Here is a 13,761-nt window from a genome sequence, read left to right on the forward strand (position 1 = left end):
CATGTGACCGGTCCCTCTCCTAATTATCTATGCATGAGCACACGCAATACCACCAATGAGTCCATATTTCATTAAACCTAAATTCATGCTACACCAGCTCTGAGTGCCACGGAAATTGGCTCTGCGGACCCGCACCCGGGTACTGCGTGCATGTATAGGCCTATAGATGTACAAAGTAGTCAGCTTCAATCGAGTCACATCATGTAAACCGTTGCATGAAAATGAATTAATCATTCGCTTTGGTTGATCGGTGCCTTTTGCACATGGTTAAAAATGAAATGTCGCTGCAGTTACGCACTAAACACGTGGGCTGCAAGATAATAATACTCATGTTTATTGTTCATGCACCTTACGCCCGTGAGATCCGGAGTCCGAACCATTCGATCCATGACTCGTTCAGTTCGGATCCAGGTATTTTTTACCCAGGTCCATCGATCAGAACTGATTCCAGCACTCGACTGGTTCCACACTACAGTCCATGTAGTTGTGCAATGTACACTGAAAGCAGGGTACCAGTGTACGTGATTTGTGAAGTGAATCATTCTATTCTCGGCGGCATGGCGGTCGTCGCGGTAAATAAAATCATTAAGCAAGGAACAGAGAATAAAGTAATAAACGCTAAGCTTGCTTTCAAAAATACTTTCACAGGCAAAATTCATGATTTGAAACCAAATACGTAGTAGAATATTCATGTACTCAACATCGAAATCCACGGAACACGGACCTCACAAGGTGAAACAGTTATTCTTCACATGTAATTTCACAAGCTTATGTTTTTCATTGAATTTTCGGGAGCCGGTCCCGGCTCAGAACCGGTTCTTTTTTGAGAACCGGAACCGGCTCCAGAAAGATTGGAACCACCCAAACCTACGGTACAGGGAGTAATTGGCATGGTCGTTCGGGGCAGTACAGGGACTAATACAGGTCAAACATCACAACTTACCCTATACGTGAACGTAACGTCCCCTGTGCTTGTCAAGTCCGTGCTGTCTGGAGGCGCAACGGAGATTGTGATAGGTTGAGAATCACCTAGGCTCATTGCAGCAGTCCTACAACGTACACTGTAATGAGCGGATTAGGATTTAGTCAGGGGTGCGTTCCACTTATGCAAACAACGCAAACACCAAACAGTCAAATCCGTTTCGGCCTGGTGTTCCAGAACCACAAAGTATTAGGAGAGACTTAGGATGACCTACACGTAAATAGCTTGTAGTTTCAGAGAGACGAACTTTAAGTATTAATTTTCCATTGATTAGACTGTGGATTTGGTCCAGAAACAGAAGATCTTTTAATGACTTTTGCATGCAGTCTCTCTAACTGTTGCTGAACTTTGGCATTAATGAGGACATGTTTGGACAATCCTGTCAGTGGAGAGAGATTTTTGGTTTTTGGCTAATATTAAGCTGTAAACAGAAGCAGCTGTGGACTCCGTGCCATAACCCAGCAATAAAATTGCAAAATATTCTTACATCAAAACTACAATAGGGTGGAATTATGGTCAGACGTTGGATATTTCTGACTGTTTATCATTTTTGATGACAATTTTAGAAAGAACTCTCTCTGTTACATGTAAATGTACCAGCTCATTTTTAGTCAGGTTTCTTTTTAGCACATTGTATACTTTCTCAAATTCAAACCAATCCGATACCTTCGTCCAGTGATGTACTGGTCACCTAACCCAGTCAGATCACATGACTGTTGACCGACCGTCACGCTGCGGACGTCTTCAAATCTTCGGCCAATGTTGGTTCCCGTTATTTCGATGACGGTGTTGCCTTCTATTGGTCCCGTTGCAGGCTCAACCTGTGAAATTTAAAAATCAAAATATATTTATGACAAATGTTGTCAACAAAACTTACCCAGAAGGAATACCTTCTTAACCACTAGAAACACAGGAAAGTGCTTTTAAACTAATTAACAAGTTACATCCATAGATCTTGTATGTTTATCTCCTGGATGCATAATTCCATATTAGTTTGTTGTCATTGTACCAATAAGAACCAAATTTAACCTACTAGCATCTATGCTGTGTTGTATTACATTGTATTGCATTGTATTTATTCCCTGAAGAATCCATAAAACCAAACAGGCAGGGTGGTTTGGGGCGGTACAGGGAGTAACAGGCAGGGCGGTTTGGGGCGGTACAGGGAGTAACAGGCAGGGCGGTTTGCGGCGGTACAGGGAGTAACAGGCAGGGCCGTTTGGGGCAGTACAGGGAGTAACAGGCAGGGTGGTATAGGGCAGTGCAGGGAGTAACAGGCAGGGTGATTTAAGACAGTACAGGGAGTAACAGGCAGGGTGGAATAGGGCAGTGCAGGGAGTAACCGGCAGGGCGGTTTGCGGTGCACAGTTAAACATAGAACACAATTGATATAATTGAATGTAACCTTCTGTAGAGCAGGTGCAGGGCAGGGGTCACTGGGATCAAGGGCTCCACTGCTACACATATCATCATCTCTGAATGCGCACTGACTACCACACCATCGGCACTCCAGCTCAGGTCTCGCTGTTTCGTTGGACAGACAGCGACTACAGTCCTGTCGATCCACATCACACTTGTAGAGTGTCACTGTAAAGAACAAGGTGCACGGAGAGGAGACTTCAGTAAGTCTATAGACCTCATTTTTGTCATCACATTTTGAATGGCATTTAGCACATGCCTGCGACTATGGTCGTACATACGGGTCACTGTGGGGAAGACCTTTGTTTCCCTTCTGTTGCTTTCATTTGTTCCTATTAAAATCTCAAACTCCATAACGTTTCCCTGATGGGGTAGATTGATTTTTAACGACTTCCTTGTGGGATCTATTGTTCTATTGTTTTTACTGCCCCATAACAAACCATGTACACGAACACTAAAATACAGGTTTACTATTTTATTACTTTTTACATACAATTGAGTCATTGCAATGTGACAATACTTTGAGGCATTTGAATAACCCACTTAGATATTCAAACAGCAAGTGTCAGTTTGGGATAAACATAACGGACAAACGTACAATGTTTGATAAAATATGCAATCTGGAGGTTTATACAATTAAAAGATGAAAATGTAGCTACTTAAATCATGGACATTTGTGTCGGAAGATGTAATTTTAATATGGCCCTTTATTGACGTGATTTTCATGAACACAGTATTCAGTGTTTATAAACAGTAGGTGAAGTGCAAAACCCAATATTTAATGAAAATATTATACACATGCCATTAATAAACATTCCGTGTAATTAGCACATGTAGCAATTTTTTGCGCTCACCCGTGAAGCCGGTACTGTCATCCAGCTGTCTGTCACCGTTCCAACTTATGCTCAACTGCACTTCCAGCTCTTGCTTGTTAGCTGCATAAGAGTACTGACAAGAAAGTACAGCAAAAACACTCAAGACACCACTTCAGTGATACTCAGTCGTACAGTGCAGGGGACAAAAACTTCTATAGTCTTCTGGGAGCAAGGGTAATTTAAAATAGAATAAGTAAAGTCTGTCACAAGCTGATGTGGCCCATCAGGCTGGCATTTATCTGGTTGGCTGTTGTGTTGAGAATATTTCTATTCCCTCTGGATGGGATGCTAGTCCATCGCAGGTTACACCGCAGCTAATGCCGGTACCCATTGATACTCCTGGGTGGAGTGAGGCAAGCGTGGGTGAAGTGGCTTGCCTAAGGACGCAAAATACATATATGACCAGCAGCTGGATTTGAACCCCTGACCCTCTGATCATGAGTCACAAACCTTAACCACTAGGCCACACTCCCCCTCAAAATTTAAAGTAAAGTATTTCCTTTAAAACAGAGGGAAGAAGTTACTCTTTATACTCACCATCAGACTGTTGCACTGAATGACATCTGACTGGATTACCGTAGCTGTGACAGTTTGCCTGGTACCCTCCACCAACAATGAACACTGGTAATCCTTAGTTAACTGCAAGGTGACAATAACAATTCAAAATTATTTCATGAGTGGCAGTGGCACGATTTACTAAAACAATGCAATATTATCATAGGAATATCAGGGCAAAAGAAAAAATGCATCTATATGAAAAAGACTAATGTTCCAGCATAATGTGCCAAACCAAATCATTCCAAAGACTGAATGAAGTTTGTCACTAACTGAGGCTTATGACTACATGGAAAAATCAACTGATTTTATCATTTAGAATAACTCAAGAGTCTAGTCTCTTGTCAAAAACCAAATTTGTAATGGGATCAAGCTAAATGAGTCGTTTGTCGGCCCTGGTCAAAATCTTTTTTATTACAGATTTGAAAAGAGCACAATCTCAGCATTACTGCTGTGAAAACCGCATGCTGATACCATCTTTAGTTCAAAATTATGGAAGTGGGAACACCTACAGATGTGATGAAGTGGCCCTATTTTGACCTGTATCTCCAAGTGAAAATTCCCGACAAACGACTCACGTAGCTTGATGGCATCACATTTGTTTGTGTGCCTTTTTGTGTGAGTTGCTCCTAATATTATTTGATTCGGCGTGACTTTGGAATGTCAATTTGGCACTAGTCTTTAAAGATAAAGCAGCAAGTTGTGTTTCACCTGGGTTGCATTTGGCAAGTTGGAGGCAGGCACCTGGATTTCTCTAGGAATGCCCACTGGCACCAGTACTTCCTGTGTCTGTGGTTGCAGCTGCGGACAGAAATCCGGGCCTCGCACTGAAGACGTGTCTGGATTCTGTAAGGTGGATGACAAACAAGTAACAAGACTGTGCCCCATGCGCAAGTACCCCCTCAATGGTAAGAACGGGTGAGTTGGGGGAGACCACTGGGAGAGACATTTGAACGTATTGCCCAAGATGCCCGATGCTAACGCAAAGATGCTAAGGCTTTGAGCATATTCTGAATAAAATTAGTCGTGTTCATTGCGCCATCTGTGCATAACCAAATACGCCCACGAGGTGTTTCCCGTCCTCTGAGTTCTCGAAAGCGGTAAAAAAAGCCCCCTCATGCATGATCTTACATTGAAACCATGAGTTGAACTTTCTGACCTACATGAATAAAAATAAAGATTGGTTAGCCTATTCGCTGAAACATCAGATTCAAACTATAGTCAGCCGACCCCAAGCTTGGTGGTCGAGTGGTAAGAAGTCTGCACTAGTAAGCAGGATGCCATGGGCTCCAGGCCAACCCCTGTAAGCTTGGGAATTTTTCTTGTTAGCCCATGGAAAACACAGAGTATACAGTGTTTATAAAAATTATGTTGGTGAAGGGAAAACTCAATATTATATAATGTACATTCATGTTCAATGAGCTAGATTTGACAATTTTGACTTCAGGATCAAACTGATTTGGAACAGGATTTGATTAACACAAACATGATATTGACCTTGCGATTGGAAACTCTCTAGATTTGCACATGAGCCATTCAGAAGGAAGATACTTGGCTAAAATACATATTTACTACCCCCCCCAAAAAAAAAATGAATCCGAAAGAAATTGGAATAACCGCATTACACCTGCATACATAACATTTCAGCGACAAAGTTTTGAACATATGTGAAGTGAAGCTGTGAGTTCTTTATTTTTTTGTTATAGCAAACAAGCCTGGTTCAGTTACCTTTTGGACCAAAATAGTAAGATTCCTAATCATAAGCAAAAAGTGAGGCACAAAGACCACATAATCTAGTTTATAATGCTTTCATAATGCATGCATGTAGTAAAGTATGTCCACTGATAGTGCAGTACACCTCTTTTCAACGTACAACGATTTCTACCCATGGGGTGGGGGGGGGGAGGGTTTGCAAGTTTATAAAATCACACGTTTAAAGTTGCATTCCTCATGCTATTTTCGAGTTTCATCCTGAAAAAATAGATTCCTTTTCTAAATTGCTATTTTTCTAGCAATACAAAAGCTATTCTCTCTTGAATGAGACATTGACCGAAAAAATCAGCCCATGTTTAGTTCTTGAATTATTACTTTACAATGTTGAATTATTGCCTGCCAGACAATAATCCCATTCTTGCAGGGGTAGGCTGGTTCCTGCTCCACAATCAGCAGCGATAATGCATGGACCGGGAGCCAGTCTGCTCACAAAACGGATCGGTCTACGCCCATAAAAACATTTTTCAGAGGGTTGCAGATGACCAGAAAAGGAAAAAAGGAGGCTTTTTGTTGGAATAAACATAAAAGTGGAAAATTTATTAAAAGAAAAAAACTGAATTTGTTGATCAGCATGGGGACTATAACTTTTAAAAGTTGAAAGTGTAACTTGAATGACTCGGGACTACATTTATAGCTTGGACTTGGCACGCCCTATGAGAAAAACAGGAAGCTGGGTAATTCAAGATGCCAAGTGCAAACAATATCCGTGATGGCAACATAGAAGGCAAAACCACAAAACTTGGGCCAAGAAAAACAGATCAAGTGGCATACATATCTTTACCAACAATAGTATTAATTTTACTGATTGGTATCTGATGAATCGAATGGCGCCAAATCAACAGGACATGCACCAGCTGATAAGATATATTTCCTCAAATTATAAGAACATATTTCCTCAACAAACTGAAACTACGAGCCAACATACAGAGATAAGACTGGGGAAAATAAAACAATTACCAAATAATCGGCAGGGAGAGGCAGGTTCAGGTTCTATGCCTGAAGCGGTTTCTGGTTTGATAATTAGTTTCCCATATGTATCAACTTGTACCCCAAATGGGCGGACAAACTGTAATGCAAGTTACCGTTACACGAGTTACCCATATATACAGGGGTGTGAGTAACCACTGATAAAAATAGCTGAAAACAGCTGAAAAAGGTGTACAAAAGCTGAACTTTGGAAATCTCCTATACTTTTGCACACAGCAAGTGAGGGAAAAAAGCTGAAATAAAAAAAAAAAAAAAAACAACAACTGAAATCAGCTTTCAAGCTGAGATTTCACACGCCTGATATATCCCTCTAGAGTTTTCATGATGGATTATTTTTTAATAATTGTTATGGGAGCATAATGACTTGCCATCTCATGATATAAGGGTACTGAAAAGATTCTTCCAACAGAGTGTAGTATGAGGACCTTTTCAACTGCAAGGTATTTAGAATTTTTACCATGTCCTGCTTTTGTAATGCGAGTTACCGATAAAAAATTCTTGCCAAACCAACACAATCATATTTTGTTGGCCTCTGTTTTGGTGTTTATAGTCACTTAACTTTAAGGGATCTTCTGTGAGAAAAATTTACCCTAAATGCTTTGACTTTATAGAATAACAGCCCAGAGTTGACGGAAGGTCCCCTTTAAACGTAATGCGAGTTACAGTGGAATTGCCCAATACGAACAAATTGGAAGATGAGTACTTCAGACTGGATGGTTTGACTTACGTTGTTTCCCGTAATGATGTAGTCCCCCTCCGTACATTCAGTGCTCATGTGGGTGCAGATGTTGTCATACACGCACCAATCGCAGTTCCATTCACTAGAGACACATGCGGTACAGCTGCACAAATTTTAATAAAATAATACTTTTAAAACGGTAGATTATAGCAAATATATTCTGTGAATAAACAAATGGCATAGACAGGAATGAACTATTGTCATGGTTAAGTACAGTCGACTATCTTTAGTACAAAAACACTGTTAATACAAATTCTGGTTATAACAAACATAAAGCCTTGGTCCTGACTGTGCATTTCTGTACACAATGAATAGGACCGGCACTCCTCTTAATACAAACTTCTGATATAACAAACATTTTGGTCTGGTCCGACTGACTTTGTAATAACGAGAGTCGTCTGTATATCTAGGTGATTATTGCATGATAAATTAGGAGAGTGGAGGGGTGGGTTGGACCTCATTTGATACAAAAGGGGGGGGGGGCACTGTTTTTGCTGTTTTTTCTTTTCCTTCTGTTTATGAGTGCTAAGTGAATCTGTAGATGGAAAAGGAAGAAGTAGACAACAGCAATAATTTAAAAACAGTCATCTCTACTGTATTTATGCCTTTAAAATTGTTTGAATTTTTTTCTTTTGGGGGGGGGGGGGGGGGGGGGGGCTAGCTGGCTCCCAAGGTGACTCCTCCTGGATCTACCAGCAAACACACCCATCTATGGTAGTGGATGTGGCCACTTCCATGCATAAACATGTATTATTGCCAACCGTACCCATGTCATTCAGATGCAGCCTTACTTACGAGGTGTGTCTGGTGCAATCGTAAAAGCTGAAAGTTGAACTTATAAAGTTCACGTCGGACTCTGACGAAAAAACGCTCAGATCCAGTGTCACATGGTCCTCTGCAGGAACAAAAATATCAGGACATTGGATTCAGGGTCACTTGAGAAGACTTTAAAAATAATAACAGGTACCGGTAAGGTAAAGTTAATTTTTTTTTCAATAGTGTGAGGTTCCTGAGTTATTTGGAGATGTGAAGTTCATGAGGCTTTCCCTGAATGAGGTCTCTGCAGCACATTGTAGTATGAGAATTTTGCATGTCAATAACTATACCATGAGGTTTTAGAAGGCTATTATATCATTAAATTATGAGGCTCAATGTGTCATGAGGTTTGTGGATCTAGTAAATGTCCTATAAAACTTCTGCTACACTTTGCACTGTTGGGTCTGTGAGGTTTTGTGCACCACGAGGTTTCATAGACTAACTACACGTATGCCATGAGGTTTCTGAGGCATGCTGCTACACGAGGTTTCACTTTCATTTAGAGAAAGTGGAAAATGTTTTATTTTTTATTTTGAAGTCTGTTCAGCCAACATAATTCTAGCAGGAAACCAATCAAGTATTTCAACAAGAAAATAAGCGGTTACCCATTTGCGGAATGAGTGGAACTGTGCTGGGAAGTGGAGTCATACATCTTATGATGTTGCCATTGGTTTCTCCTTGAGATAGAGGCAGGTTGTTGAACTGACAGCTGTAAGACTCGTCACCTTCAGGATCAGGAAGTTGATCAACCATCAGTGTGATCTGGAAAAAAATTGGAATTGCGTTCTTGTCAATCACTCAATCACAATTCAGCTACAAGTAAAATGTCTTAATTGTTTCAGCCTGTCACCTGACTTGTGATTGACTTGTGATTGACTTGTGATTGACTTGTGATTGACTTGTGATTGACTTGTGATTGACTCGTGATACACTTGTGATTGACGGATTATGATTGACTTGTGATGATCTGTGACTGACTTGTGACGATATGTGATTGACTAGTGATAACTTGTGACTGACTTGTGAATAAATTGTGAAAGACTTGTGATTGACTAATTATGATTGACTTGTGACTGACTTGTGATGATCTGTGATTGACTTGTAATAGACTTGTGATTGACTTTGTGAAAGGCTAATGATTGACTCTTTTATTGACTTGTGATACGCTTGTGATTGACTGTTGATTGAGTTTTGATTGACTTCACTAAAATTCTGCAAAAAGTGAGCTAATTTGTTTTTTTTATACAGGTCTGATCTCCAAGTGAATGCACAAAATGCCAAGCAAGTTTAAACCAACTGTATCAAGAAGCAAATATAGATGATCCAATCTTGAACGATTATGTTTGTAAAGTGTACCATTTGCCTGTAAAATTGATAATGTCAAATCCTGTAAACTTAACGTAAACTCATCCTTTGCTACAACTCTTTATCACAAAATGAAAAAAGAAATAACCAAAAAGTACTAAAAGAATTATTATGTTTAATTCATTTTTCTAAATATGATTGAAAATTTTCTGGCAATAAAAATATTTTTGGGTACATGCACAGTGACATTTTAAAAGTCTGTTGCAAAGAAACCATGGACTGGTTGAACTCAGCGGGATAGGACCTCCTGCCTACGAGGGGTGACGTCTTGAAGAAACAGACAGCCTAGTTTGCTCCGCATGGCTGGCAATCTCAACCTTGGCTGTAATTACCAGGGCTGCTAGAGTCTTATCCGTACACCGATGCAACAAATTTGTGTATTGCTATTTGCTACATGTACATTACATTACTTAAGCATTGTCTGGAGACTTTGTATTTTATTGATGAAGTGATTGTGGTCATTTCACCTGGAGGTGTTTGAGATAAATAATTTGAGAAAGCTGATAATTATTTTTCTGGGAGGAATATATTTCTGAGCCCCAAAATTTCCTTTTGAGCAGTTTTTAGGAGGTCATGAATATGTTTAATTTATTTAACGGAACATGATGTGAATTTTAAAATTGAACATATTTTGTTCAAATCTCCATTCCTCTGAAGTGAAATGTATGAAAACTATGAGACAACCCTTTTAGTTGCTTGTTTTTATAAAGTGCCCTTTTAAAAATATTTAAAATGTTCCATGCTTTTCCCACAACTGAGGGCGCTATTGCTGTGATGTCATTTGAGGAACATACTCTTCAGTTTAGCAGTTTTCTGTTCAAATTGTGAAACCAAAAATGTGCTTATTGTGAAAAACATTTGGCATAAAGTTTGCTCATTGACTTGGTGTCATGTACAGAAACAATGAAGTGCAGAAATCCAGGAATTTACCATTGGAAAAAATCCGAAATTCTGGCAACTTTTGCTGCAAATGCAGCTGTGACACACTTACATTTCTGTCTTGAACGCATCACAGTTTTGATCATGAATATGGAAATTTGCTTTTAACATGAAAACCAAAAAGGCACCAAAACACCCTTAAAATGGCAAAATGAAAATTGAAAATAAAGTTAAATAAGACACAAAGGTGCAATTTTTAGGACTGCATTACACTATTAAATTTCATGGGCCTATTTTTAGGGGACAAGTGATTATTTAATTTAGTTTAAAAATATATATATAAACTAAGAAATTTGGGACCCCAACTAAACTGAGCAGATCTGTCTTCAGATTCAATTACTACAAATAACCATGCAAATTATCTTTTGCTCAATCAGCAATACAGATTACAATCAAATCAATTAAAACACAATTAAATGTGCTTTCAGTTTCATTTTCAATAAATTATCTTTTCATTATGGCATAAATAATGCGAGCACACTGCACCAAACCCAATTCCAGACAGCAAGACATCACCGTGCACATGTGCTGTCATACATAACGCGATGATACGAGGCGCGCACAGCGATCACACACATACATCAACGACAGACGTTACTCAATCTAGCAACTTTCCACTCTGCGGCATTTTGATGCATCTAGCAGGCCCTTGGACTTGAGAGTCAAGGTGATATCTTGCTAATAATAAAATGAACCATGTACAATATCTCTCTCTTCCTAAATGAGCAGGACAGACTTTGGGCGTGACTTAAGTCTGAAAACAGGCGGTAATTAAATTACTGGATCAGATATTGAAATGAAAAAAAGTGAGAAGAATGTTGGGTTTAAATTTCTACGGCTATAATCCATGCAATAGTATCTTTAACAACTGGACGATACAATTATTGGTCATTCTATACATTTGGGGTCTAATTTTTTCCTGTCCCTGTTATGCCTTCATGAAGCATATGTTTTTTCAAGAGTGATTATGAATACCAACTACTTACCCAACATATCAGAAACAGCTGGAAGTCACTTTTAATTATACTTGAACGCCAGATGACAAAATAACAAGGTAACAGGAACAGGAAAAATGTATAAAATGACCCATCTACACTCTTGTCTCCAATTACAGAACCTATTTGCTCTCTCAATAACACTTTGACTTTACCATTTTCCCCACAACGGCCTCTAAGAATTTGACATAATGCCCTGTTTCAAGCCTTCCCGTTTTCTATCGGTTTAGAAGCTGACAAAAGGTCCTTTTTGCGAACATGTTTATAATTTATTTGATTTAGTTGTACATGCATCAGAAGTCATAGACGGAATTTTGGGACCCAAAAATGATTAAAATATAAATAAATGATAATTTAAAAAGCTTACCATTTGCTGTGGGTCTGTGATAGGCAAGTTAGCAGGCTCAATGTCACTGATATCAACACACTGAATGGCATTGTATGGGAGCCAGCGGGTTGAGATATCGGCCATCGGACACTCCCTGTGCACTGTGCATCTGTGAGAAAAATGTCGACTTCTTGGTGAGAATAGAAATGACAAATTTAAGTCCAACAAATTGCTCTGGCTAGGTTCACTTTATTCCCATTAACACCTGTACTACATTGTATTACATTGTATTACATTGTATTACATTGTATTACACTGTATTATATTCTCTTATATTGTATTGTTTTCCTGATGAATCCATAAACCATACCAGGTGGGGTTAAGACCCGGGGTGTATATGGAGCAACTGGTTGGGTGGTGAGAACAGGGGTTAATGAGAATAATCAAATTTAAAGGTAATACAACATTTGCTTTTGCCTTAATTTTCAGACATGGATGGATTTGGGGGTGAGTACCGGGGATTTTGTCTGATCTGTTTAAAGTTTGGTGTTCATAGATGCTGGAAAACCAAGAATTATTATTATTATTATTATTATTATTAATCATTTCTGGTAATGAAACCAAGGATTCCTCAAAAGCGCCCTAGGCACTGTAGCTCGCAAGCCTGAAGAAACCTGTGGAGAGAAGACAATGAGAAGAAGTTACAGTTTTAGAGGTGGGAGGAAAAGCCCAGAAGAATATTCTGGGGAAAACCCACGGAATTAGGCAGGGACTGAAAACCCAATCCACATATTGGCCCAGGCGGGATTCGAACCCGGGTCACAGCGGTGGAAGGCGAGTAAAGTACCACTACGCCAACCTGCTGTTCTTGTAGTCTGCCTCCCTGACTCAACTTCAAATGAAACTAAGCAATATATAGACGTCAAGGAATTGTCAGGTCAGGGAACCAGACTAGCTGGCTTGCACCCGTTCACTGATGTGTAACCGATTGCAAACAAAATGCGGACTAACTAAATTTGGTAAATTGCTGGCAGTATTTGAAACACATATCAGGTGTTTTTTTTCTCCGAAATTGATACACACAATTGATACACATTTTTCTGTGCCTGTTACTTTGGTACATTTTGTACTTTGTCAGAATGATTTGCTGGTACATGTAGGTAGTTGTGTCATTTATAATCACTCTTGGAGGATATGACTGCATTAAGGAGTGCAGCAGAATTATAAAATCATAGATGTCAGATGTAACAGGGACAGGAAAGAAAGTGGACCCCTAATTTATAGAATAACTCATGGAGATAAAATATTCCAGGTATTTTGGTGCAATGTGCTAATGATCAGGCCAGCTGAGTGTACTAGTGGCGGGATGTGACACTGACCCAGATCCACACCAGCTTCCTGTTTGTTTTCCTGCTGGTGTTACACAATGGAACATTTCAATGAACATCACAAAAAAATTACAAAACTCTACGGTGAATATTTAATTGTAACTTCCCCTGTATATCTAAAAAGCGCACCTTACCGGTGAAGTACATACATGTACATGCTACATGTATGTATTATATATCATACATGACCTGCATAATCTGAAATGAAGTATCCACCAGGGAGTCATAACAGATCATGTTCAATGAAGAACCACTCTGTCAATTATAAAGGAGGGGGTGATTAGCAATAAATTATGTAGAAAGTAATCATTTTGGGGCCATATGCGGCACATGTGCATAGAAGGCAATAGTATCTCATGCAAGATTTAGTGCTGTACAGTCATACTAAACAGTGGAGCTGAATATCTTCTGTTACAGGGATTGAAGCCTTAGTACAAATGTACTAAAATTTAAGCAGCTGCTTACGAGACAAACGCTAAGCATGTGTGCTAGGCATAAATCAAATCACTGACAAGTATATGCCCAATTTCATGACGCATGCTAAGCACATGATTTTAGGTGCTTACAGAGTTTTAATCTATTCCATGCAGGCCCATCGCC

The 13,761-nt window shown here is 39.4% G+C and overlaps 1 protein-coding gene across 2 annotated transcripts in view; it reads right to left on the bottom strand.

Moving 5' to 3' along the window:
* LOC119736921 (plexin-A4-like) overlaps window positions 1-13,761 on the bottom strand; it is a 45,769-nt gene that overhangs the window by 17,417 nt on the left and 14,591 nt on the right. For both annotated transcript variants that reach the window (XM_038210947.1, XM_038210948.1), the window contains 10 exons: window positions 11,813-11,942; window positions 8,752-8,908; window positions 8,126-8,225; window positions 7,319-7,433; window positions 4,543-4,677; window positions 3,814-3,915; window positions 3,256-3,349; window positions 2,388-2,569; window positions 1,649-1,803; window positions 944-1,061 (listed from right to left, as the gene is read on the bottom strand). In XM_038210947.1, coding sequence (XP_038066875.1) covers window positions 944-1,061; window positions 1,649-1,803; window positions 2,388-2,569; window positions 3,256-3,349; window positions 3,814-3,915; window positions 4,543-4,677; window positions 7,319-7,433; window positions 8,126-8,225; window positions 8,752-8,908; window positions 11,813-11,942 — 1,288 coding nt within the window. The remainder of the gene's footprint in view (window positions 1-943; window positions 1,062-1,648; window positions 1,804-2,387; window positions 2,570-3,255; window positions 3,350-3,813; window positions 3,916-4,542; window positions 4,678-7,318; window positions 7,434-8,125; window positions 8,226-8,751; window positions 8,909-11,812; window positions 11,943-13,761) is intronic.

This window comes from Patiria miniata, unplaced genomic scaffold, assembly GCF_015706575.1.
Source record: "Patiria miniata isolate m_02_andy unplaced genomic scaffold, ASM1570657v1 HiC_scaffold_3, whole genome shotgun sequence".
In the NCBI taxonomy this organism is placed as follows: domain Eukaryota; kingdom Metazoa; phylum Echinodermata; class Asteroidea; order Valvatida; family Asterinidae; genus Patiria; species Patiria miniata.